Genomic DNA, 25,788 nt, shown 5'->3' with positions numbered 1-25,788 from the left:
GCTGGTACCCAGTCAGCTATGTCCGGTTAGACTCGAAGCAGACTTCAACATAAAAGTTGGGAAGTGATTACACATCTAACGGTGATGTGATTGCTTCACTGTGATACGGAAAGGGCAAGTAAAAGCGGAGGAGGACCAAAGAGGAGGGTAGTGGAGTGGGTTATAACAAAAAAAAATATGTTTTTTTAGTTATTGGGTTTATTTATTGTATTATAATAATAACGATGGTATTTACATGTAACATACTGAGATTTCATATGATAATATTGGGATTTAAAATATCGTTTAAAACGTAAGTGTATGATAGACTACACACAGCCCACTACATTACAATATGGAAGGTATTTAATTGTATCCCTTTAGATAACAGATTTAGAGAGCATAATATAATATTGCAGATAGTATTACGAATTTGTATTAATCCACCTACAAAATATGTGTGATGACCACTAATAAAACAAGTAACCAGGATCAAAAATTAATTCAACAATTCAATATTGTAAAACAAATGGCACGTCGTTAGTAACAGCACAAATTGTATTTACTTAAATGTAACAATAAGGGGTTTTGAATTACACAGCCAATAACATCAACGAATGTAAAATTCTTACTATAAATATACTTTGTCAAGTCGACATGGAAGCGAAAACGTAGCGTACCTATGTGGAGATTAAAATTTTATAGAATACGATTTTATTATAGTCGATTTTCTTATATTCGTAAATTCTATAGCTATTTTCTACTGCTAATTTGTCAATGTCTTAAAACTTGTGGCAAGGAATGAGAGTGGCTTTTCTGTTAGTAAAAATAATTTCTAAAATAGTGAACTTTTATCAAAAATATGTTAGTTACCCAGTCTATATCTAATCGCAACAAAATTTCAAAGATATGTGTACATTAAAGTTGTGTTAAACAACTGTTATACCGCTTACGCGTGATGCTGAAGATTCCTTAATTTTTTAAACTTTTCGGGCTATCCAATATTTTTGACTCCACAATTGGGTAATTTCGAATACAGCTACATATTTAGTTTTCATTATCTAACATCTAAACACGGAACAACATTGATTATGTCTATCTAAATACTGATTCATTCCCTAAATGCATTTTTACGTGTTTGTACTTTCTAATAGTAATTTCGAACGAATTTGTGACCAAGAACGTGCACAACAAGGAGCCTAATAACTATTGCCTATCTACTAACCAGTTACATTACATTATGAATATCATTTACTTTAAATTTTGAGATTAATAGAGATTGTTAAGTTTGAGTAGTAAAAATACACGTCTTTTATATTATGAGTTGTACTTAGTGGCAGGAGAGTATGGTTTTATATAGTCATTAGAACAGCGACGGCATAATTATTACACTATATTAATGTGATGTTTGAAGATTAATTAGGTAGTGTTGACCTCCTGAAGTCATGTACTATTTATAACCAGACGGCAAGTGCTACTTAGGAATAACAAGTTATTTTGAATTTGTTTTGTAACGAAACAAAGTACTGCCAACACCAAAATTATCATTGAAAATACTTAAATTGCAAGTTAGTTAAAAACTGAATATTCTCGGATATTTACTTTTCTTCTGATGTTAAAAATAAGTTAACCAACTTATTTCCCTGGCAGTACTTCCTATAGCTACAATTACAATTTAGTATGAATGGTGATTTGAGATATAAGGGTGTGTTCACACGGAGGTGACGAGATTCCTGCGCGTGCGCGGTGTCCTGTGCTAGGAGACGGTTTGCTTCCTCTCGCCTTCCATCAGTTTGTCATCTGAACATAACTTCTCCAACTGCTTCACATAGTAAGTATTGAAGTTTAATCTGTAAATCAAGGTTTTTTTATACATTAGTTAAGCAGTGGCACAAAATAACCACTATATCTATGTAAAATGAATTTATGATTGTTTTTCTAGCAAAACCAAAAGGGTACTAAATTATATGTATGTGATTTGTAGTTTCTGTTGGAAAAAAAAGGAACATCAGATACCCATAGGTATATGAAAATAGCTTCTTTATGGACATAATTTTCATTGTCTATTCTGTGGCCAGCGAAAAAGTTAAGTTTGAGCTTCGTTAAGGCTAACCATAGGTACATGAAAAGTCTTTACCTCGCAGATATATTCAACAGTTTATTAGTATTGTTGTCTCTGGCCATCCTGTCAATAATGGCGAGCACAGACAGCAGCGCCGCGGTGAAACGCAGTCCGTACCGCGACACCGACCGGGAGAATGAATCCGCTGAACCAGTGGTCGTGGTACCCCCACAACCCGCGTCCTATACATGCGGCAATCAATATTTTAATACTTAGACATGATTAATTTTGTAACAGTGTGACATTTAGGAATTGGGGTAGTTTTCAAGGTTGCTACACTAAAATATTGGTATCTAAGAAGGAAATAAAAAGCATATATTTATTATAGGTACCTATTTTCTGTGTTAGAGAGAAGGGAAAGTAGAGAAAAGAGTTTTAAGACAAATGTCATAATATCGTAATATTCCATATAATACTCACTGTAAAAGTCTAAAACAGAAAAGTCATGAAAGAATGATAAGAAAATATAGGTTAATGATTTTGATACATCACAAATACTACATGGAAGCAAGATGTTGTCATTAGTTTCAGTGCAACATTACATAGATACCTTTACCATTTAGAAGCAATATGAAATGTTTTATCCAATCAAATTACACGTTGATTTAGTGAGCGCGGTTTGTGTTTGGCGGGAAATTTGACGTCTGATAGACCGCCACATTGCCAAAGAGTTCACAACGGTGAAGTTCTATGATACTTGTGATATTATTTACTGGCGTCAGTGCACTAGTGTTACTGTTGATCTACTCTTTATGTACCTCACTATAGTCTGTATTGTCATACGTCGATCCAAGCATACTGTTAAGCTCTGCGTCCACGAAGTACTTGTGCATCTCCTTTTGCCAATTAACGTGATTTGGTAGCGTTAAAAGAAAATACAATAATAAATTAATGTTAGAAATCATATAGGTATACTAACCACTGGAAGCCTTGCTAAACATCAATAACAAAGTATATAAAATATACATAATTTGCAGAAAATAAAATATATTACTTATGTACATCGCTAACAGCAAGGATAAAATAAAACCTTCACCAGATTTTGAAACATACATAATATTGAATAAACATAATAATATTACTAGAATGCATTCGAGTAACACTTAGAATCTACTGTCACTAATATGCAACAAATTAGCCTTACAGTGGACAGCTATGTGAAAGGGCATTCTATCACATTTTTTTCTGTTTATAATTAAACACGTACAATCACGATGAAAAGTGTATTCTACTTAAAGAAACGGACAACTAAAATGTCGTCTACCTGAAATGTGTAAAGGTTGATGATTAACAATCTGGCACTATTATAGTGGAGTAAGTTTGTTACCTGTATGAAAGTGCAGAACTGTACGCAGACGAGGCAGAGCGTAGTGACTGCCTTCAGCAGCTGCGGGCTGGTGAGCATGCAGTCGCCGAGGCACGACTCCAAGAAGTCGTTGTGACGCTCCAACACCTCATCCACATTATGAACCTGAAAGAATTCCAACTTTTTAGTTGTGTTGTACCACAAAGTTTCTCGACTATTGTTATAATAGTGGGAATAAGTATTAAGACGTATGTATTTGTTTGTTTGGATTTTAGAGGCACTATCTGAAAGCTTAAAGTTATGTTCCATTACAAGTTAAGTACATATGTCTTGACTTCTGATGGACAGACAAAACTTTTCATTAAAATTAACTGAAAGCATTGAGTAAGTAAACGTGTTTTCAGAACTTATTACTAGTACAGTAAGTGATCTTGGTTTTTGTGTGACTTTGTTGTTTTTACACCTTACGTCGTCTGACCAAAAGTGAGTAATACAACCTTGTGACGCGGTACCTACATTGGTAAGGAGTAACGCCTACAAATTATCGCAAATCCGCTCCGCCCACAGAGAAAAAAAACGGAGGCTTTGAAAAAAAAAACAATATGGCAGACAAAGCTTTTCACCTTGCGACCTATGTAGGTACTCGTTAAACTATTTACCTGGCTACATTCATCATGGTAGACTTCAACAAAGTTAATAGAGGTGATTCATGGTTAGTTGAGGTAGCTCTAACGACTATAGACAGGTGCACTAGGCATCATAAGGCACAAACGATGAATCATTGTAACAAAAACTTTTATCAACAAAGATGACCCCTTGATCTTAAACATAAGAAGCAACCGCAACCTTCGACATCCCCATAAAACCAAACTTCAATAAACTTTAGGACGTGATCTGTTAATGTAATGTGAACAATTAAAAGCGTTTATGTTCATGAGTATCTGTCCGGTCAGTAATTGCGTTTGGTCAGCTCTCTGGTGTGCAGGATAAGCGAGCAACTATCGCCTCCCACTCGAGGCGCGCGCGCGCAACGCCTCACTTCGACCATAGGCCCGAGTGGCGCGGCCGCACCGCCGATATGCGACCAACAACCAATAGTCAGTGAAGTGCTTGTGCAGTGTTAACTTTCAGTTGTGCTATTGTGATATTCAGGTGGGTTTCAATAAACTTAAATTTAGTTTATTTGACGTCCAATATAACCACAGAAGTCCGATACATTTAGCAAAATGCTAAAACATCAAATAAGTCGCAATTCGAGATCCTCGTATTGCATATCCATATTTCTAATGAACTCCGATTCGAATTATGGTTTGTGCAATCTGAATGCTTGAGACCTACAATGCACTCATTGCAATTTAAGTGCAAATAAAGTAATAATTTGAGACAAGATCTGAACAAAAATCGCGCGCGATATCTAGGCAAATAAGTACAGCGCCCCTTCACTAACTCAGCAAACTCTAGCAAGTTGGAATAAACGTTTTTAGAAATATGTACGCAAAAATTATCCTCCGAAACTGATTAAGGATCCATTTGCTATCTTGCTACAAACATGAGTGAAAAACCGGACCTAAAATATTGTTCGCCTCTATCTTTGACAGGGACAGATCCCTCTAATTGCAATTAATCAACTAAAACTTGATTCGTTCTTGCAGTGTTTTCGTCAGCTTCAATTTGATTACCAAACACTGTTACTTACTTTTGCGGACATCGTTTAGACAACCTAAACTATCTGGCATACTTTGCGGACATGCATTAATTATTTGATGACCATGACCCAAAGCTTTATTTACTGTACAAAACATATGTGGGAGTAAACATAGAAAAGAGATCATCACATATTATGCTGTTCTGAGCCCTCGACAAGGTCGGAAGGGGTGACGTCATTATTATTATGATGACGCAGGACATGTGGGTCGGTGAGCCTGTAGCCTGGTACATTGTGTGGGAAGTTGTGCCATATCGGCTGTAATTGATTAAGTGGTAGACAAATGCATGCACCGCCCGCACCAGACTAACGCGAGCGAAACCGACGTATCCGGTGATAGTTTAAAAATATATTTTTAACCATGTAAGCAAAACGACCATGACTTACATGATGTATTGCCGAATTCATTTAGACTCTTTACGTAGCGGGAAAGGGTTGCATTTGAGAATTTACTGGTGCCTTAAGCAGTTAAGATTTGTACGAATGGAATAGAGAATGGTGTCCTTTGTTCTGTATCATTGGCTGAACAGGCAAAAACAATGAGTCCGTTAAATTGCAAAATGCATCGGTCTCGAGACGTGTAGGTTTACGAATGGACGATAAATACTTCGCAAAACTAGTTAGTCGAGGACTCGAGGTTTGCTGTCCGATGTATCGATGGCTGTTTTTGTGATGTGCATTCTTGTTATTTGTGTGGAATCGACAAGTTAAGGTTTTGCGAAGAGAGCCACCTTAATTATGTATGCGACAAACATTCGGTATATCAGATACTTATGGTCTGACTCATTTAAGTAGGCCAACAGTCCTTATAAAGATGAAAGACAGGTTAGCAATGAGTAATCAAGTAGATATCGATATGAACAGGCACAATAGATTTGTATAACTTTAATTTTGCTGAACTGAATATGTAAACCACAATTTCGTGCGAATTGAATGCTTATGCGCAGATACTCTTACAAGATGGAGAGATGCGAAGAAAGTCCAGTGGACCAAATGACAGGCAATGGCCCCAAACTGACCTCTACTAGAGAAGTAGGTATCTACTCATTTGGAAGTCATTTGTGAAGGGGGACGACTAAACACACTGATCAATATTTGCTGCAGTTACATATCTACAGTAACTAAACATTCAACTGCATAAAATACACTATCTAAAGATATCAACAAGTCGTATTATCAAAAGTTGTTAGATTCTCAATTTGCTTACATTAGATTCTATGGACAGAATCCAGTTTCTTTTACAAAAAATGCGTCGTAAATGTATAGATTTGTGTGTGACGAATACTACGAAAGTAGCGTCGTAAAATTCAATAGCTGCACGGTTAATTTTATTTGTTAGCTTTAACAGTTTCCTAAAGCCTGTATGAACTATGCATTATTTAGCTAAATGGAACATAGCATTGTTCATATTCTTGAGGCTTCTCCGAAAGCTTACAAGAGATACCAATATTTTAAGTTGGAAGTTTTCATGCATTATGTCCATAAGCGATTTTGTGGGCCTTCATTTTCCAGACCCATTAATAATGAAATACTTATTTAGTTCATCATTCACACTGACTTTAATTATAATATTTACAGAGTTGACCGGTCATCAGACATAAACATTGATGCAATTGTTGACTAATAATGGCGGTAGCCACCTACATAAGCACCAAGTTACCAAATACAGAAATGACAGACTTGCAGACCATCCGTATAATCAAATTCGTATTGGTTTGATAAAGAGCTTCCGACACGAAAGTCAACGAACGGTACTTCCATACAGGAAAACTATTTACAATAGAAATTAATTAATATACAGTGTGACACTATTTGTTATGCCCAAATAGGGGTTTGTGTATATGGAAGTGTGAATAAAGACATAGCATTATCGGATGGTAGTGACACAAATGGTGAAGTGACTTCACTAAGTAGCACTATGTTTATTGGGTGAGGCTACAATACAAGAATTATATTTTAATGATGAACACGAGGGAACAAACAATCAAAAGATATAGGTGTAGGAACCTAAATAGCGACTGCAAGATAGGAAGCACGCCATTAGGGGCTACAGTACACATACTACGTTGCTTAACCACAATTGACACAGTAAGATGTAATTTGAGCCGCATAAAAAGTCTCATTACACTGTATATTATTCCAACTGAATGTACACTTAATTACAAATAAAAGAAAATTACCATAAGTAAGAAGGCATAATTGGGAAAATAAGTGACATACGCAAATAGCTGTTGAAAGGCATCATTATCAAAGAATTATCCATAGACGTAGGTATATCTGAAGTGGTCATAATAACCTTATCAATTTTATCATAAATACTTAACGTAAACTATTTCGCTACATTAGAAATCTAAGATCAAGGCGAAGAAAGTGAGATATAAAATGAAAATAAACAAGAAATGAGACAGTTTAAAAAGACCAAGACCATGATGAGAGCAAATCTAAGCGATAACTATCGCGAGCAACGAGCGGAAACTATTCAAACCAAGTGCGAACTTGTAAGACCTTTGTAAAAACTTAATCGACGGACGCGAGCCGAAGCGCTCCACCGAACTGAAATAGAACCACGAAACGATCTTTCCAAGTACATCAGGGTGTCGTAAACGATCAATGTTGATTTAATGGTCATTAAAGCACTTGATACAGAGTTCATAGCCTTCTTGCAACCACGTACACATTGCCAATTTTATGCGTACTTATCCCAAAATACAACCAGTTCGGTTAGTTTATTGAAATTCTGGAACAGTTTAGGATTTAGTCATGTGCCCTTCGTCATGCCTCTTGCATAGAAATTGGACATAAGTAAATTGTAAACATAGGAAGAAAGCGAGGCGAAAAGAAACGCGTCTTGTTTTTAGGGCGAAGCAAATTAGGCACAAAGTTGACAAAAAGCGTCGTTCAACTGGCAGGCTGTTGTAACGCGCATCCAAATTGAAATGTTATGTGCGGAACGGAAGACTTTTTACTATTTAGTTGGTCAAGTACCGGATGTGTGGTAACACAGCCTGAGATTACTGGCAATTCTCCACACTTATTTTGACCACATATCTGTAGGTGCATCGGGGTTACGATACGCATCATCTTCTCATGAGAGAATTGGTCACGTTTGGTACATAAGCAATCTTTATTGTGATGCACACTTGAAGATTGTAGATGAATCACAATTTGTGTTTGTAAATGCATATTTATATAATTTGATCGTGAGCCTTATATCAAAACTAAACAAGTTCTTGATGAGACTAGTTAAAATTCATAAGAGCTCAAGGGACCGTTACCGCGACGAGAGCAATCTGGTATTTCACAAAACCTGTTCACATAGGCAGTTTAATGTTTAGTTTCTATAAATCCTTATATGTATAGAAATAGAATGAATTCTTATGAATAATTAAGTTCTAAATGAACACGTGGGACTCCTTTAGTGTCATGGCCATATTTGATATAAAGAGAAGTTCAAATGAGAGTACATCGTTTGGATCATTGTATGATAAATTGATTTAAACTCCGACGTAATTCATAATAATATTCTTGATTGATATTTTCAATACAAAGGAACGTATGGGTGTGTTATGGCGGGTCAGTGCGGTTGCATCACGTCCATGGCAGGCAAGTTGCACCGTACTGACAATGCAGCTGAGATTGAGATAATTGAGATACAAACAAATGTAGTACAGCGACGATTCGCTCGGATTTTTACTCGAAAGGTGCATCATCCCTAAATAGAAAATAAAATAAATGGAAGCGAGGCCTATCTATACTAATATTATAAAGAGGAAAAATTTGTTTGTTTGGTTGTAATGAATAGGCTCAAAAACAACTGGACCGTTTTTAAAAATTCTTTCACCATTCGAAAGTTACATTATCCACGAGTAACATAGGCTATATTTTATCCCGGTACGGGCAGTAGTTACCACGGGACGCGGGTAAAACCGCGGGAAAATGGCTAGTACAAAATATAATAAGTAATTCAATTAATTACCATCCAAAATTGAAACTGACATAAGAATTAGATTGAGTAATAAAAGTTAATGATCTTCTATCAATTCAAGACGGCATTACGGTCTACATTGGCCACTCCCAAGGGTTATTATGATTTAATTTAATATTATTTAAATGCATATTAAATAGATTCGTAGGTGTAAAAGTGTTTATACATTTGATTATATGCGTTGCATCATCAGTCCATTTTAACCGCAATATAAATATATACACTTTGGTCAATATAACATTAGATATCTTAAACTATATATTGGATCACGTATTCGATTCAGAGCAACCGTTCAATTTAAAAGTTTAATTTAATCCAAACTGCGTGATTTCCTTTGTAAGTACCAACATACTTATATGATCATTATTTTGCCTTTCACTCGGGTGCCAATAAGTAGTTAAGTTTAAGTGTGAATTATATTTAAGTTTAAAAGCCTAATTTTCTACCGTTATCTAATGTCTTCAAATCCTGGGAAAAATATTTTCAGTAAATTTGAATATAGCTGTCACTTTCAACTAATGAAATAAGCCCAGAAGCGTGCTTGCCGCATCTTGTATAGTTTTTTTATAAAGCAGTAATTTCTCTATAATGCAAGGCGTGTCCGGCAATTAGACCGCGGCGCTGCCCACTGCGCCAGTAGCGTGCAGTCAAAACATATAACTAACAGATATTACTTATTGAGAAACAACGGATACCACTAATCGCTACCGTCATTAGGATATTTTTGTAAGTATTTGTAGAAAGCAATAGATAATATCGTATTTGTCAGTTAAGCTTAGAGGGGATACCATGCTCAAGTCTGCTTAAATCATCAACTTACAGCTCTTTCTCAACGCATTTTAAACGCCTATTTCTTATTTTGTAACCTACAACCTTGTACCTACAACGACTATGGGTTTGAAAGTTATTGTAATTAATAATATTATAAAAAATATATTTTTGTTCATAATTGATAAACTCAAAAAATACTGGACCGATTTTATAAATCCTTTCGCTGTTGGAAAGCTACACAGAAGGTTATGATTTATCCCGATACAGACAGTAGTTGCCACCACAGAAATCGCGGGAAAACAACAAGTTAATTATTAAGGAAACATTCGGCATACGATACTTATAATTTTTGGTTGGTTAAAAACAAATATAATCATCCTACTGTATCTTCAGCCTATATGTTAGCCTGGCGTCCCAGATTAGTTATAATAGTTCAAAAAGTAAATACAGATTCAGAAAATTGCTTTTGCATATACGCATTATCGAAATGGAACATTATTCTTCGACGTATGATGACCTCAACCGCTTACATTAGCACAAGAACCCCACTGACATTTAACACAAATACTCTCCAATCTCCATATGCAAAGCATCCGATGGTGGGTACTGATAAATAAATGGGTGTAAGTGATTATTGAAGTTGTGCTCTGACTCAAGACTTACATTATGGCAACGTTGGTTTGGGGCCAAAATAAACTGTAGAAGTGTCTTGGTCCACCTTTAGTTAGATCTCTTCCTTTTCTCTAGCAAAACTTAAGTTTAGACTTCACATACATCGGGTATACACAATAATACACATGCCTAAAGAAGCACACTCTATATAATACCTTGCTTGCCAGCGTTACAAAACCGTTTACATAAAAGGAAGAGATTATTCATTTATCAGGTTTATTTTTTAAATTGACACGCTTTCTCAGAGATCGAGGCTGAGAAACAGATTATTTTTTATTTTAATAATAACAACTATCTGTAAAGAGAAATATACTTGAGGTAGGGCAAAGAATGTTCCTATTAATAACATTGGGCTCTGCTTACAAAACAGTTAAAAATAAGTAAAGTAAGTTATAATAAGTATGAGGAGTGATTTATAAACAAAGACAGTGGCGCTATGAAATTTGATTAAGTATTTTGATTGTAATAGGCAGAGTAAGAGGTCTGTCGCTCAAAGAAATACCAACCCAACGAACTCGTCCCTACGTATTCAGCACTTTTTAAAGGTCAAGTTTAAACTCCCCAATTTCGTACTTTTTATGTGTAAGTACATAGTTCGTAACGTCGAAATCTTGAAGAATTCTTTGAACGGTTTTCTTTTTTTTAATAGTTTTCCCAGTAAGTAATTGCTATAGAAACCAACAAATAGGAATTTTAAAATTTTCCATTATTACTTTTGCTACTAAATTAAGGTCTCTAAATGAATCCCTCTGTATTAATATCGTGTGACCACACAACAGTTTAATTTCGTAAATATTGTACCTTGTAGACGATAAACACTTGTTATTGTGGTTAGAGAAAATTTTTGAATAATATACCTAATATGACTATCTATCCTCATAACATAACGTTGCACAATTTGTTTGAACGCGGTTTACTCAGAAACTACTGGAATGATTTAAAAAGTTTTTCAATTTCAGTATTACATAGCCAATTTATCAGAGACAAAAAACAAAAGGTTAAAACAAATGAATTTGCAAAGGGAAAGTTTAAAAAATATTTAGATTCCATGCATGTTAGAAGTATAATTTCCATTCATGTTAGAAGTATAATTTGCGAATATAAAGAAAACTATGTATTTCATTAAGTAAACATATAGATGATTGTACATACCTAATTATGTAGATATATATTGTAGCTCACAAGTAAAATACAATAATTAGAATATTGGTTATGTTTATCAATAATAAATGTTAATGCGGTCAATTTAATATATAAATAAGGTGTTTGTTAATATGAATGGGATTTTACAGTGTCATTTAATCAATCTACTATATATACCATATAGGGTATATGGTAGGTACACTGAATGTAAAATCAAATATTACTAAATTGTTATAATTAGAACATGTAGGTACATCTGACGCATTACATTTCAAACAATAGGAAAAGGTCATCAGCGCATTATGTCAAGAGACACGCCTATGGCTATTTCTTTTCATGATCATTAAATGCCAAGGATTTTGGAAGGGTGTGCTTGATTTTACAAATAAAGGGCATAGTATAGTACATATATTGTATTTTTTACACAGCCCGATATTTATCTTAGCGAGAGATACTTATCGAATTGGGAAACATTATTTCATATTCGTGATTCCGATTGCACAGATAAACAATTAAATTAGCAATGTTCGCCAACAATGAAGCAACTAGTGTCCAGCTAGAAATATTTCAAACAGAATACTGTTTAAAATAAAATCCAAACAAAATTGTTTAACGAGCGGCCTGGCACATTTGTCGATCAATCAATGGCGCTCTGAGCCATCGGCCGTTTGCCTGTGAACAGGTGATCCCGATATGTAACACAATAGCAAGGCCCGTGTGCCCGGAGCGTTTGAAAGCCGTGATATATTGTATAGTTCAATGTTGTACGTACGATATACCCCGCGAACATGTGGAGTATCTCATACGCGTTCCAATGGGCGAGCACAGCTATTGTTTGGTGAAAACGCTTTGTTAGTTTCATCTCTATTTTGGATATGCGATGCGGCGAATAATTCCGTTAGAAAGAATCAAAGAACGAGTTACTTAAATAGAAGAAGCTAAACCAAATGCTTACAAAATAAAGTTTAAACCAAAATGTGTTGATGCTTTTAAATGTAAATTTCGTTTATTTTACAAACACATTGTTTTAAAATATAAGTCCATATTAATAAACAAACGGAATTCTATAATATTCATACAATGTTTCAATACGCCATCAACGAAAATAATTATGATTTGGAACATGCATTCAAAATTTTAAGTAAGTAGACATACACAGAAGCAACGTTCACTAATAGGATTATAATATGAGCAATCCCCAAGGCGAGATTTAGTCATGGTGTATTCAGGGCAAATCCGAAGACAAATATTGCCATAAGCAGTCAGACGACCGTAGCAAATACAAACGTGGTTAAAGCCTTTATGTATCTCTTTGTCACGACTTAAACGTTTAATAGAAAAATTGTTAGCGGATTATGTCTCCTATAAAATGTACGAATCACGATAGTTAAACAACCGAATCAAAAGTGTGTGTATATGTAGAGTAAATAAGCTAACATGCGGGTGCTCAGTATGTAAATTGTGAAACAACAAAGCATACAAAGTGATAAACTCGAACACCATTAGCTCATTCATGCTCCAAAAATCAATAAAACAGCAATAAAAATTACAAATTGGTATCTTTACAGCATCTAAAAAGATGCTTTGAAAATTACAACTTCTGCCTTGCACATAAGGTTTTTTTCGGAAAGGAATCATTCGCTCAGTTTTGCAATTAAGTATAACATAATAGACAGCGCAAATCAATCCAATTACGAGGCATGGGCATGCTGCACGCGCGCAGCATTAATTTTATGGTTGTGAGAGAAATTCGGAATAATTGCCCCTTCATTAAGGTAGCCTGTTAGGTAAACTCGGCTGATTGTGCGTGAGGCACTTTATGTACTCGGATCATTTAAACCTATGACCAGCAACTCATTACTTGGTTTAATTATTTGAAAAAAAAAACAAGAATAAATGATGATGGAGAAATTTTATAATTCTCACTTGATCTTTCTTGAAGATTTTTATGGCAAATATTGGCCAACAACCTAAAAACAAAAGTTATAAAGACGACAAGTTCAATTGAATAGAGTTCTCAAAAAAAATATAGGCCATGGCTCACTTAACTGGATTGATCTGTAGTTAACGGAACATACGAGGCAACGATTATCATGTTTTCACAAAAGAGTATGTAGATGCACTTAGCACAGTTAATCAAATATACGCGCGAATTTAGGGTTTCATTTACACTTCTTGCTATATCTTTTGGAACATTTAAGCGTTATGCACGCACGTGAAAGTCTGCCAGATGGTCAATGGCCAATCCATTTTAATTGAACCAATTGTTTTAGACTACTAATTTTTGGAGTACTACACACGAGTTTCAAAACAATTTACTTCAATGAGAAAATTGTGGTCAGTGATAAAAACAATCATTTTACGTTCCAGATGCCAGTGTTGAGCGCGACATGACTCGAGACAGTTACGAGATGAAGAAAAATCTGTCACGTGGGAGTTCCCTCTTCGGTACGGACCCTCAAGTCCAGCTGAGGACAGCTCTGCAGACCAATGACTTCGCCACATTTAAAAAGCTTGTCAGCTATGGAGCAGTGAAACTTGACTTTGTGTATCAATATCCGGATTACAAAACATGTCTGGAGATAGCAGTATCGGAGCCAAACAAGCAAGAGTTCGTAAAGCTTTTACTACAATACGAAGTGGAGGTAAACAAAATCAATGAAACACATGCCGCGGCCCCCATACACTTCGCTGTTGAAAATGGTAATTTAGAGGCATTGGCGGCTCTACTAGAGGATGACAAAATTGACGTGGATATTCAAAGCAAAGGAAACACGGCGTTATTATTGGCGATAAAAAAAATCGAAGACTTGGAAGATGATCGAGAACGGGATTTAGCAACTTACGAGGATATGGTTGAAATGCTATTAAAGGCGGGTTGCAATGCTAATAGACCCGATACTAAAGGTGTAACACCGATACATTCAGCTGCGCAACAAGGTCTAGAAAGAGTCGTAACTTTGATATTGGAATACTCCAAAGAACCTATTCATTTGAACACGTATAAAGACAGGACGGGGAGAACAGCGCGTGACTATCTTAAAGAAGCATTCCCTCATTTACTGGCGAGATTTGAAACCGAAGAACCAGAACCAGAAATAATTGACTCCGATAAATTATTTTCATACCTAAACAGAGATGAAGAAGATAATTTTATTCGTGATTTCACAACACTTGTGAAGAAAAATGAGCAACGTAAGGTTTTAGCAGATAACAATGGCTCGAACACACTGCTGCAGTTGGCAACGAAGAAGGGATTCGACAGAGCGGTAGGAACCTTACTTCTCTCTGGAGCAGATCCAAATGCTACTTGTGCAGCGAATACCAGCAGACCTATAGCAATTGCTTGCGAATATGGATATCGAAAAATTCTGAAAAGGTTCGTTGACAATGAAAATACTTTGTTTGACACAGTTAATGGAGAATCTCTTATCCACATATTAGTGAAGGGCATGCGGTCTTCTCCCATGACCCCAAAAGCAAACTTTGATGAGTGTTTAGAGCTTTTATTGAAGTCTCCTAAAATTAACATTAACGTCAATTACCCTGACGTCAAAAATAATACAGCTTTACATTATGCAGCTCGGAATGGTGATCAAGAAACTGTTTTAGAGTTATTAAGGAATGGCGCCTGTATAGGGCTACGCAACAAATTTGACGAACCACCCTTAGCAGATATTCCTTATAAAACACTGGAAACATATTTGGACGAATGTATTACGACTAATAGCGAACGACCAGGCGATGATGATTACGAAATTCGCATGAAATACAGTTTCCTTGTTTATCCTAACAATTCGCTTGAAAACGAGCTCAGTAAGGTGCCTCTAATGGATAATTCTAGCACTAATGGAAAAGAAATTGATTCATTGTTGGCACCTGAGACAGACGCTTTGCTTTACATGACAAGAAATGAAGACTTGAAGCCACTTCTGAAACATCCAGTTATTACAAGTTTCTTGTACTTGAAATGGCAAAGAATAAGTTGTCTGTTCTACGCAAACATAACATTTTATTCATTACTTTGGCTTTGCCTAATCCTATATATTATACTGGGATATGGAGAAGAAAAGAAACAGTCAGGCTCAGTGGAAGCGTTGAATGTAATAACTCATGTTGGTGCGATAATTGGTTTAATTCTGCTAATATTTCGAGAGTTGTTTCAACTGCTTGTGTCGCCGACACGATATTTACAAAGTTTAGAGAACTGGATGGAAATCGCATTGATATTTGTGACCGCGTTGATAGTAGGGAACGACGCAGCGGAAGAGTCTACTAAACAGCAATTGTCCGCGGTGGCCATATTACTATCATCCGCAGAATTAGTTCTACTCATTGGTCAATTCCCTACTCTATCAACGAATATTGTTATGCTAAGAACTGTTTCGTGGAATTTCTTTAAATTTTTGCTTTGGTATTGCATTTTAATAATAGCGTTTGCTTTGAGCTTTTACACACTATTTCGTCATGAAGAGGAAGTGGAAGACCAGACAGCACCGAATCCTAATACTACCGGCAAAGAGGAGGAAGAAGAGGAAGATTTCTTTGAAGATCCAGGGAGATCATTGTTCAAAACTATAGTCATGTTAACGGGCGAATTTGACGCAGGTTCAATTAAATTCAGTACATTCCCAGTTACGAGTCACATAATATTTATTGTATTTGTTTTTATGATTCCTATTGTTTTGTTTAATTTACTCAATGGTTTAGCTGTGAGTGATACTCAAGAGATTAGAGCAGATGCCGAATTAGTGGGCATCGTATCGAGAGTGAAGCTGATTTCATATTTTGAGAGCGTATTGATAGGTAGCGCTGGGTCTTATTCCCGCCCGGGGACCTGTTGGTCGTGGTTGCCTTCAGCTTTTAAAAAACTTAATATAATAAAGCCAAAAACATTCTGCATTAAACCTTTTGCAACGCGGATAAGCCTGTTTCCGCACTTTCTACCTAAATACAAAATTACTGTAAAACCAAATCAAGAGAATAGAATCGAGATACCTCACGCAGAACCGCTTGGTAAATATGGCGATGACTATGAAGATATTGAAGGTGGCAAAATTACGTGTTGTTTCGAACGCTGCCAAAACTATAGACTAGACCGCAAAATAGTGAAGAACGCAAAAATTGTTATTGCTAGGAAGACGAACTTGACCGAATTGGGTGAAATTAAAAACCAGCTGTTGAAATATGAATCAAAAATTGAAAACCTTGAAAAAACAATGAAGAAGGTATTACAAGCTTTAGAAGCAAACCGTTACTAGTATTTTATTTATTTTAAGAGTTATTTTAACTCGTTATTTTCTAAGCTTTTAACAAACTGCTTTGTTATAATATGAACGATGGGTTATTTAACCGTAAATATTATGTTAACGTAGTGTTAAGCGCAGTATTAATTTTGAGGCATTTATGTTGTGTTATAAATGCGAAGATGAACAATAACTTTTTTGCGTCCATGTTTCGTTATGTGTATCTCATTTTACTAAAAATATTCCAATAAAATCTTTTTGTATTTGCCTATACTACTTTGTTTTTTGAAAATATTTTTGCCATAACCCGGAAGGTTTACACGAAGCTCCAATAGAGGCGGCACTTGTGTAGTGCCACTTACGGTGGTACTTTTTCGAATGTTCAGATTTAATATATCTATTGGGCGAAAGATTCGATTGTGTAGTTAATTTAGTTAGACCTTCATGCATAACCAGAAAGATTTGTATAACAAACAAATCATCTTCCTTAGCCTCGCTGATATCATTTGCCAAGTCAAGTGATTTTATTTGTTTTTTTTTACGCTTTCGCACCAAAACCTGAAGGTATCCTGTGGTGGATCCCGTGTCTGGACTTCTAGAGTAAGTAAGTGTAACATGTAGTTTCCTCAGAACAAAATCTGTTACTAAGGGTGCGTCTACACGATGCATGTAGCTGGAGCAAGTTAACATGCGCAAGTGACAAGAAAACGCGGCTGGGTATTTTGCTTTGGTACATGCGCGAGTCGCTAGATCCGCACGTTTTTAAAATGCATGTGACCTGCACAGGCCACTTGTGCCGTGTATATTCCCCCTAAATATAAGAATAAAGCAGACTGACCTTATCCAGGCTCTGTATGAGCTGGCACCAGGAAGGCTCGATGACCTCGACGCACATGTAGTACTGCAGATGCTGTATGCAGCTCAGCATGCGCTGGCGCAGCGCGAAGGCGTCCGCGTACAGACGCGCTTCCGAGAAACGCTTCACCACTTTGTTGTACAGCCATACTCTGGAAAATATTTGTTTTTTAGAAGGTGTTTCTTGAGGTTGAAACAGCGTTTTAGGGGAACTTCTTCCTGTACTGGGATAACATTTAGCTCAAGTCTATGGCACTCAGGAATAGTGTAGAATTCCAACAGCGATTTTCTTTTCAAATCTGTTCAGAGCCCTTTTTAGCCTTTTAGCCCATATGCGTGCACAAAGGAAAGACTGGTAGGTAGACTTTGGTTCTAGACTATCTATCCGTGACGTCTATAATAGATGTACAAATGACAAACAAAAGAAGTTTATTGTATTTAGATTTTCAATAAAATTTGGACAATTTTTTTTTTCTTTATACCACTAACAAAGAACAACGTTAAGTTAAAAGTAAAAGGACAATGCCTAAAAATGTCCCCACCCACCAACAGACTTGAAAGTAGTGTCATTGGATGCGCCTCATTTAGTAGATCATTTCTTATTATGGAGACACATTCCAAAAGTATGGGGTTTAGGAACTGTAAGACAATTTAGTATCCTTAATAATCAATTAACTTCAAGTTTGTTAACCAATTACTCGGAGTTGGGTGGACCGATTTTGATGTTTTTATTTTTATTTTAAAGAATCTATCTCAAAGTTAGTCTAATGTAATTTTCATCAAGATCTTTTAAGCAGTTTTTTAGTTATCATCGGTTAAAATAATCGGTTTGAAGAGGCAATGTAGGATGTCGTGAGGACACCTTCACCACCACCAACAGACTTGAAACTAGTGTCATCGGAAGCGCCTCCGTTGATAGATCATGACACTTATAACGATTTACGCCAAATGTATGGGGTTTTGGAAATATGTATTCGACATTTTAGTATCCACAATTAACGTAACGTTAGGTTAGGTTAGTAGGTATACACCGTGACTTTTTAGTCGTCTTACAACGGCAGCCCACTTCATGTATCCAATGACTAGTAAACGTTCATATAAAAAAAAAAACAATTATGAGATTTGAATAATTTAAAAATAAAAAATAATTCATTAAACCCCAAACATTTAGAGTATGTCGTCACAGTAAAAAAATATCTATCGGATAAGGCGCTTCTGATGACACTAGGTTCAACTCTGTTGGAGTCAGTAAAGGTCCATACAAAATCATTAAACCAATTATCATTCTAACCGGTGATAACTCAAAAGTTGCTAAAAAGATCCCGATGAAAATTATATCGGACTAACGTTGAGACACCTTCTTTGCATTAAAACAAAAATAATCAAAATTGGTCCACGCAACTCCGAGTAATTGGTTAACAAACTTGACGTTTATTGATTATTAAGGATATTAAAATGTCGTGTATTTCCAAAACCCCATTCATTTGGAGTAAATCGTTTTGATAATCATGATCTATCGAAGGATGCGCTTCCGATGACACTAGTTTCAAGTCTGTTGGTGGGTGGGGACAGGGTCCATACAAAATCCGGCATTGTCCTTTATGATATATATTACAAGCTTGTCCATGTTTCGCTCGAAAGTTAAGTCGTTATAGTTATAACTTATTAATTGAAGTTTCTTACCTGCACAGCAATCTTTCAACATGTTTGCAGTAGAATAGATGTCGGAATATCATCTGGTAGCAAGCTATAGCTTTGTGGTTGAGTATCAGCGACACCGGCCACTTCACCTCCATGCCGAACGAGAATGTCTCTATGCCCGTTAGAGGGGGACAATCCTTGTTCTGTTTGTACTCTGAAGTGAAAACAAATTAAACAGTAAGTATAAGAAATTAGTAAGTTTTTGAGTAACTTTTATTTAGTTGAAATGCCTTGAAGTTAAAAAATAATATTTGTGTGTGTGTTTTGTACAACAAACCAATAAAATTAAATTGACCAAATTCACTCAATGAGTAAATGGCACTAGTACTGATGTTTCAAGTAAAATTAAACATGTGAACTTGTGTTTACCTTTTTCCTCTTCAGTTTCAATAGATAGAATCTTAAACATTTGGAATTGCAAGTCGTAGGGAAGCAGTTCAATTTTCATATCTTCATTATACGGGTCGTGACTTGCTGCTGACAGCCTGAAATAAAAAATATAAATAAGTAAGTATAAACATGTAATGGACGATGATTAAAAAATATATATTTAATTTCGAAAATGACCACAAAAATGCAGGGTTTAATTCTCAAGTAAGCCATTTGACGCCTCGACCATACGCAACAGAAGTGTTATGTTCATACATTTTAACTACCTACCATGAAGTCTCGCAACTTCGGACACGCAAAGGTACTTTACAAGAGCTGTAATAAAGAAAAAATAACACTGAAGAAATATTTATATTACCTCAAACACAATCCCAAAAGGGATTCAAGTTTCGAAGGTATGATATCATCGATCTTCTTAGAGAGTTCTTGTTCGGTAGCATCCATGAACTGTACAATGAAGTCTCCTTGGCTCATTAAAAAGTAATTCTTTACTGATTTCAGTCTTCCCATGAGATCATACTCCTTTAATAGGAGCTCTAACAACGACTTGCTGGCATATGCGTATGCTTTCTGAATTATGGCACCGTAGTTTTGTTCTCTGAGCGAGTATTTTATTTCTTCAGTGTTGGTTTTTGTTATTGGTTTACCTAGAAAACAAAATCAAAGAGTTTTAATGAAACAACCTTCCGCCTTTATTGTCAACCGCTTTTTAAGGGAACTACTTCCCGAATACGGATAAAAATTGCAACAGCATATAACATGGTATTATGATGTATCAGCTATTATATTGCCAAGTTTCATCGAAATCCATGTTCTCAGAAAGACGTAATAAACATACACCATCAGAAACTTGGCCCATTATGAAGTTAGTGTGATTTAAACAATTATCTTCAGTGTTACGTCAGTTTACTTTTACAGAGAAAGAATGAGAGTTGGTACATTTCATATAAAATAGGCTGAGCAATGGCTTGCTGCTCTATCTTCGTTTCGTTTCCTTGACAAATCAAGCTCAAACAGAAGAAAGCATAACTCACCACACTGGCTAATAACGTTCAAATATTTGCCAGTTCTGAGGATGATGTCGGTGAACTTGTCAAGGAACTTGGGCACTCTGTCTCTCTGGATGCTGTAGCGTTTCTCCCAGTAGTCCGCCGAGTAGTCCACCGGCAGCTCCTCTTTGTTGATCAACTCGTTATCTTCTATCATGAACTCCTGGAAAACGTATTTAACATTATAGAAGTCCCTGACCATAGCAAAATTACTGCCAACTAGTTTCCGTCAGCACTATCACCCGCTTCCCGAGGGAACTCCTTCTCGTTCCCAGATCGTAAGCAGCTCTGAAGTATGAACTATATTACTGTTAAATCATATCATCAAAATCCATTTGATAGTGTTTGAGTCAAAGAAGCACAAACAACTGTTTCGCAACTTAATAATACTAGTGAGGATTGACAATTTTTAATCCCTGACTATGTCAATTTGATTGCCAATTCATATAAATATAAAAAAAAAACATAAATTCAATGTAATTAATTTACAACATAAAATACAGGTGGTCTTGAAAACTTGGGCCTGTAAAACTATGCACCATAGTTGTAAATATTTACCTGAAAAGGATCAACAATAGTGCCTTTATGTATCCACTGGTCTAAAATACATAAGTATGGACGGCAAGCTCTCTCGGTGAGGAACAAGGATATCTCCTGCGCCCGCGCGTCGCCCATCAACGTGTTCGTCTTGTCGTGCAGGACTGTAAGCACTGCACCACCGCGCAATTCACTCTGAAAGTAAAAACATAAATTGAGGTAAAAAAAAACTTTAAAAACAAGCTTTTATTTAAATGCGCTAAAAATAAAAAAATAATCTTTTACTGTAACTTTACTGATTTATGTTTTAAAAGCTTGTCGCGACATTTAAGTACTCGTATTTACTTTCTTAGTAAAATCGCGACAAGCTTTTTAAAACATAAATCAGTAAAGTTACAGTAAAAGATTATTTTTCATTGACAAAAATTACAAAAATGATGGAAATGGGTTCTGTTAGTTATCCTTTAAAATGCTGGCTATTTTTTTTGTCAATTTCTTCAATGTACAAAAATTAATTTTCTACAGATTTATTATATGTATAGACTAGCTTCCGCCAGCGGCTTCGCCCGCGTGGTATGTTGATAAAAAGTAGCCTATGTGTTAATCCAGGGTATCACCTGTCTTCATACCAAATTTCAATCAAATCAGCCGTTTTTGCGTGATTGAATAACAAACATACATCCATACATTCACATTTATAATATAAGTAGGATGTAGGTTAGTGTATAGCAGGAATGGCCAATTTGTCAATGGCGATTATTAGCCCAGTCGATCGTGGCAAGGCACTCGAGTATGGTGTTTTCATAAAAGATTTTAATAGGTATAATATGTGATTGGTAGAACACGCAGAGATCGGTCAGTAAACAATAGGTCTTAAGCCTTATGAAGTTGATCACACCCCTACCCCTTACCCTTAGTAAATAGTGTAGCTGTAGTAAATTATTGATCAAGTATCTAATCGGTAAATGTATACTTCGTATTATTACCTTTCCAATATTGGTGACGATAGCGGCAAGGACTTGCATGGTATGCATGGTAGGCAAGACAAAGTACCACAGCTTTTGAAGTGTCAGGTTAGCCGACAAGTGCTCAGTCTCCAACTGAGCTATCATTGTCTGAAAACAATAAAAAAATAAAATTTAACAAGCAAGCCAAAAAGATAGAAATGTGTTTGGTAAATAATTTTCTTTTTGAATGATGTGTAAAAGAAAATGAAATAGCAATAGTAAATTATGCCTGATTTATCCATAGCAGTTATCGAAGACTAATTATTGTCAATATGTACTGTAGCTATTGGACACAGATTCAACATCTGCTAAGACGTTGCACAAGACAACACAGAAGTAATTTTACTGATCCATAAGAATGCCTGCAACCATCTGACAAAATAGGCAGACAAACAATAAGAATAATACTCACATAATAATCCTTCAACAGTATTTCAATAGCTGCAACCAACGCATGCAGCACCTGACCGGACCACATATTACAGTTCTCAATAAATCTTCTCACTATGGAATAGTTGGAAGCCAACGGAAGCATTTGCTGAATGATCTGTTTCAAGGCATCATCTACATCATCAGATATTAGGAATGTACGAGGGTCGAAGGTGTCTTTCACTGTCTGATGCACTATGTAGTTGCCGGGGACACCAGAGAAGACATATAGCAAATCATCAATGATGATATTCTCTTGAGACGATATTGGCACACCAGCTGAAAAGTAAATAAAGCATACATAAGTTATTTTGTTCACAATGTGCCTAGTGTGGGATTATTTGGTGGCTATAAGCTACTATTAAGTGCAAAATTTTTCAAATGCTAAGGCAAATTACCCCTCCTTCGCATACATATCAAAAAGGAATTCGAAATGAACTCTTCCTGATATAATAATGTTTGATTTTCTTGTTCCATAACAGCCTTGGGACACATAGTTCTATCTATTATCAATACTTACATAAGGAGGACACAATTGGAAGAGGTTCCTTTGGGAAGTCCCAAGACATGGCAGGATGGTCCTTCTGCCAGCTGGGCAAGTCCAAACTGCTGTACCAGTTTGGTCTGAGTTTAACTTCTTTTTCCTCAAAGGACTTCATGACGAGTTTCTTACTCTCATCTACTGCTTTCAGAAGTTTATCCTTGATCTGAAATTAATAGATTATTTATTGTTTACAATAATTTTAATTTGGTTTCTCTTGATATTGTTAATAAGTTTCAGGACTGTTTAATAAATGATAAAGGAATGTTAAATAACAAAATGTTTCCAGAGTTAACTTAAAAAAATAATTTACCATGTGCCAAGCAGAATTCGCCATATCAAATTGTATCTAGTTCAAGTAAAAAACATAAATCTCATACCATGGAAACCACTGAATTTTTCAGAAAACATTGTCATAGCAACATGAATATCAATGATACTTCCTACCATCATGCTTATTATGAGTAAATTTTAATATTGAAGCTTTGATTACATTGAATAACTGTTGATTTACTGGATTATTGATAAATTATATGTATTCGACAAGAGAGTGAGAATATTATAGTTGCAGGTTACTAATTTAAAGGACAGATACTTGTGATGAAAACAAAAAAAAATGGTAAAGGAGAGTTTTGTCCTCACAGTTGAAAATACAATTGTTGAAAGATCAAAAAGAAACTCAGTTTTTACTTACAGAAGTTTGATTGCCTGACATTGATTCTAACGGTATGTGAACAAAATCTGTTCTATCTACCAGTGAGCATGTGGCTAACACTATGTAAGTGCGAGCTTAGATTATAGTATTACTGATAAGAACCCAATAACTAAGTAGGAAACAAAACTAGTTTCCTTATATAAAATACACTTATGGTTATTAAAACATTGAACTCATCCAGATATGTATCAGTAAGCTTATGCGAAGTTGGTCTGTCGAAAATAGTACCACCTCTTTGTATCTATTACTCATGTTTATCTATACTAATATTATATAGCTGAAGAGTTTGTTTGTTTGAACGCGCTAATCTCAGGAACTACTGGTCCGATTTGAAAATTTCTTTCAGTGTTAGATAGCCCATTTATCGAGGAAGGCTATAGGCTACTTTTTATCCCGGTACGGGAAGTAGTTCCCACGGGATGCGGGTGAAACCGCTGGCAGAAGCTAGTGTTTATATAAATGACTGTATTGTAATCAATTTAGAAAGCTCTTTTAGCATTTATAAAGTTTATTATACAATTGCAATGTTCCTGTGAAAGAATATCATACCTGAGGAAGATCATCTTTGGTAATTTGATGTTTATTATCACCCAATATAGGTTTTGGAGCCACTTTTGGTTTGTATATTTTTGACGACTTTTTCTCATCACACACCAATTTGTAGAACAGTGCTATGATATCAGCAAGGTTATCAGTACTGAAACAGAATAAACTTTGTGTTAAAATTCAGTTGAAGTAACAATAACTCTCAATAACATACTTACTCATACTCATAAAATTGAGATACAAGATATGGAATAGTTTCTTATTTTTATAAATTTGTCTTTCTTTACAAACCCTTTACTACACTGAATTTTTTCAATAGCATTAGAAGTAAACTGAATATCTGCATTATTTTTGTCTATTTCTGTTTATCTATAAAGTAAGGAAGTACGAAGCTTCAAACTAAACTGGTATTCATATAAAAATGCACAGTTGTATACATACTTTCTGTTCCTCAGCTCTTCATATTTTTTCAAAAACAACTTGGCGTTCGAAGCTTTAAGCGCCAATCTTTGAGCGTACTCATTCACTTGTTTAGACGATAAATTACTATTGCCGTAGTTAGGATCGTTCTGGATGTAATCTAAAACAGTGTCCGCTTCCAAACTACATCTGTAATTGCAATGAAAAAGACATTATCGTCAATTACAAATACTATATAAGACCCAACACACGAGTCATATCCGAACAATGTATGTTATCAAACTCTTATCTGACCCTAACGCGTCAAGAAGCTCCTTGATAGTGCCTTGCATTTTATCTTTGGGTAAAATCCAGTTTTGAAACATTTATTAACAAAATATTTTTAAAAATCTTTGAAAGCTTCATTCATTTGTGTTGAATTAAATTTGACAGTTGATTTGTTTGACGCAATGATTAGGTTGGTAAGCTGTTTTAGAGGTGTGCACGTTAGCGTAGACTAAAAACCGTAAACCGCATACTAAAGAGGACTGAGAGTAGGAGAGAATAACCAAGAAGATCGTACACAAAGCAACAACCTACCTCTTAAATAAACAAGAATTAAATACATAATCATGAAATCAACGCATTAAAATACATAGTTGCTTCACTTTATTTAGATAGCCTATCCCA

At 35.5% G+C, this 25,788-nt stretch overlaps 2 protein-coding genes across 3 annotated transcripts; one reads left to right on the top strand and one right to left on the bottom strand.

Annotated features, from left to right (window-relative positions):
- Positions 1–180: 180 nt before the first annotated feature.
- On the bottom strand, positions 181–25,573 carry LOC124632581 (gamma-tubulin complex component 2-like). 2 transcript variants are annotated; one of them, XM_047167457.1, is made up of 16 exons: positions 25,414–25,573; positions 25,141–25,308; positions 24,703–24,850; positions 23,418–23,604; positions 22,881–23,176; positions 22,448–22,576; positions 21,483–21,656; positions 20,910–21,087; positions 20,234–20,522; positions 19,855–19,970; positions 19,468–19,639; positions 17,768–17,936; positions 3,429–3,572; positions 2,860–2,937; positions 2,117–2,283; positions 181–1,829 (listed from the first exon to the last, which is right to left on the bottom strand). In XM_047167457.1, the coding sequence occupies exons 1-16, from the start codon at positions 25,482–25,484 to the stop codon at positions 1,736–1,738; spliced, it is 2,580 nt and encodes an 859-aa protein (XP_047023413.1). In that variant the 5' UTR covers positions 25,485–25,573; the 3' UTR covers positions 181–1,735. The 2 variants fall into 2 exon arrangements, with proteins under 2 accessions (XP_047023413.1, XP_047023414.1); XM_047167458.1 differs by lacking the exon at positions 2,860–2,937.
- LOC124632580 (transient receptor potential cation channel protein painless) lies at positions 4,423–17,202 on the top strand. The gene is made up of 2 exons (XM_047167456.1): positions 4,423–4,559; positions 14,054–17,202. Exon 2 carries the CDS (start codon positions 14,074–14,076, stop codon positions 16,942–16,944), a length of 2,871 nt encoding a protein of 956 aa, XP_047023412.1. The 5' UTR covers positions 4,423–4,559; positions 14,054–14,073; the 3' UTR covers positions 16,945–17,202.
- Positions 25,574–25,788: the final 215 nt, after the last annotated feature.

The sequence above is a fragment of the Helicoverpa zea genome, chromosome 8 (genome assembly GCF_022581195.2).
Source record: "Helicoverpa zea isolate HzStark_Cry1AcR chromosome 8, ilHelZeax1.1, whole genome shotgun sequence".
Lineage (NCBI taxonomy): Eukaryota > Metazoa > Arthropoda > Insecta > Lepidoptera > Noctuidae > Helicoverpa > Helicoverpa zea.
The sequence above is the reverse complement of the archived record's forward strand: the minus strand, read 5'-3'. Positions and strand labels throughout refer to the sequence as shown.

Excerpts from the sequence above, each read along its gene's own strand:
- LOC124632580 (XM_047167456.1), top strand. The coding sequence starts at position 14,074 with ATGACTCGAGACAGTTACGAGATGAAGAAAAATCTGTCACGTGGGAGT.
- LOC124632581 (XM_047167457.1), bottom strand. The coding sequence starts at position 25,484 with ATGTTTCAAAACTGGATTTTACCCAAAGATAAAATGCAAGGCACTATC. Across the intron at positions 21,657-22,447 it reads TCGTCACCAATATTGGAAAG|AGTGAATTGCGCGGTGGTGC; the intron begins GTAATAATACGA and ends TTTTACTTTCAG. Across the intron at positions 17,937-19,467 it reads GTTGAAAGATTGCTGTGCAG|AGTATGGCTGTACAACAAAG; the intron begins GTAAGAAACTTC and ends AATATTTTCCAG.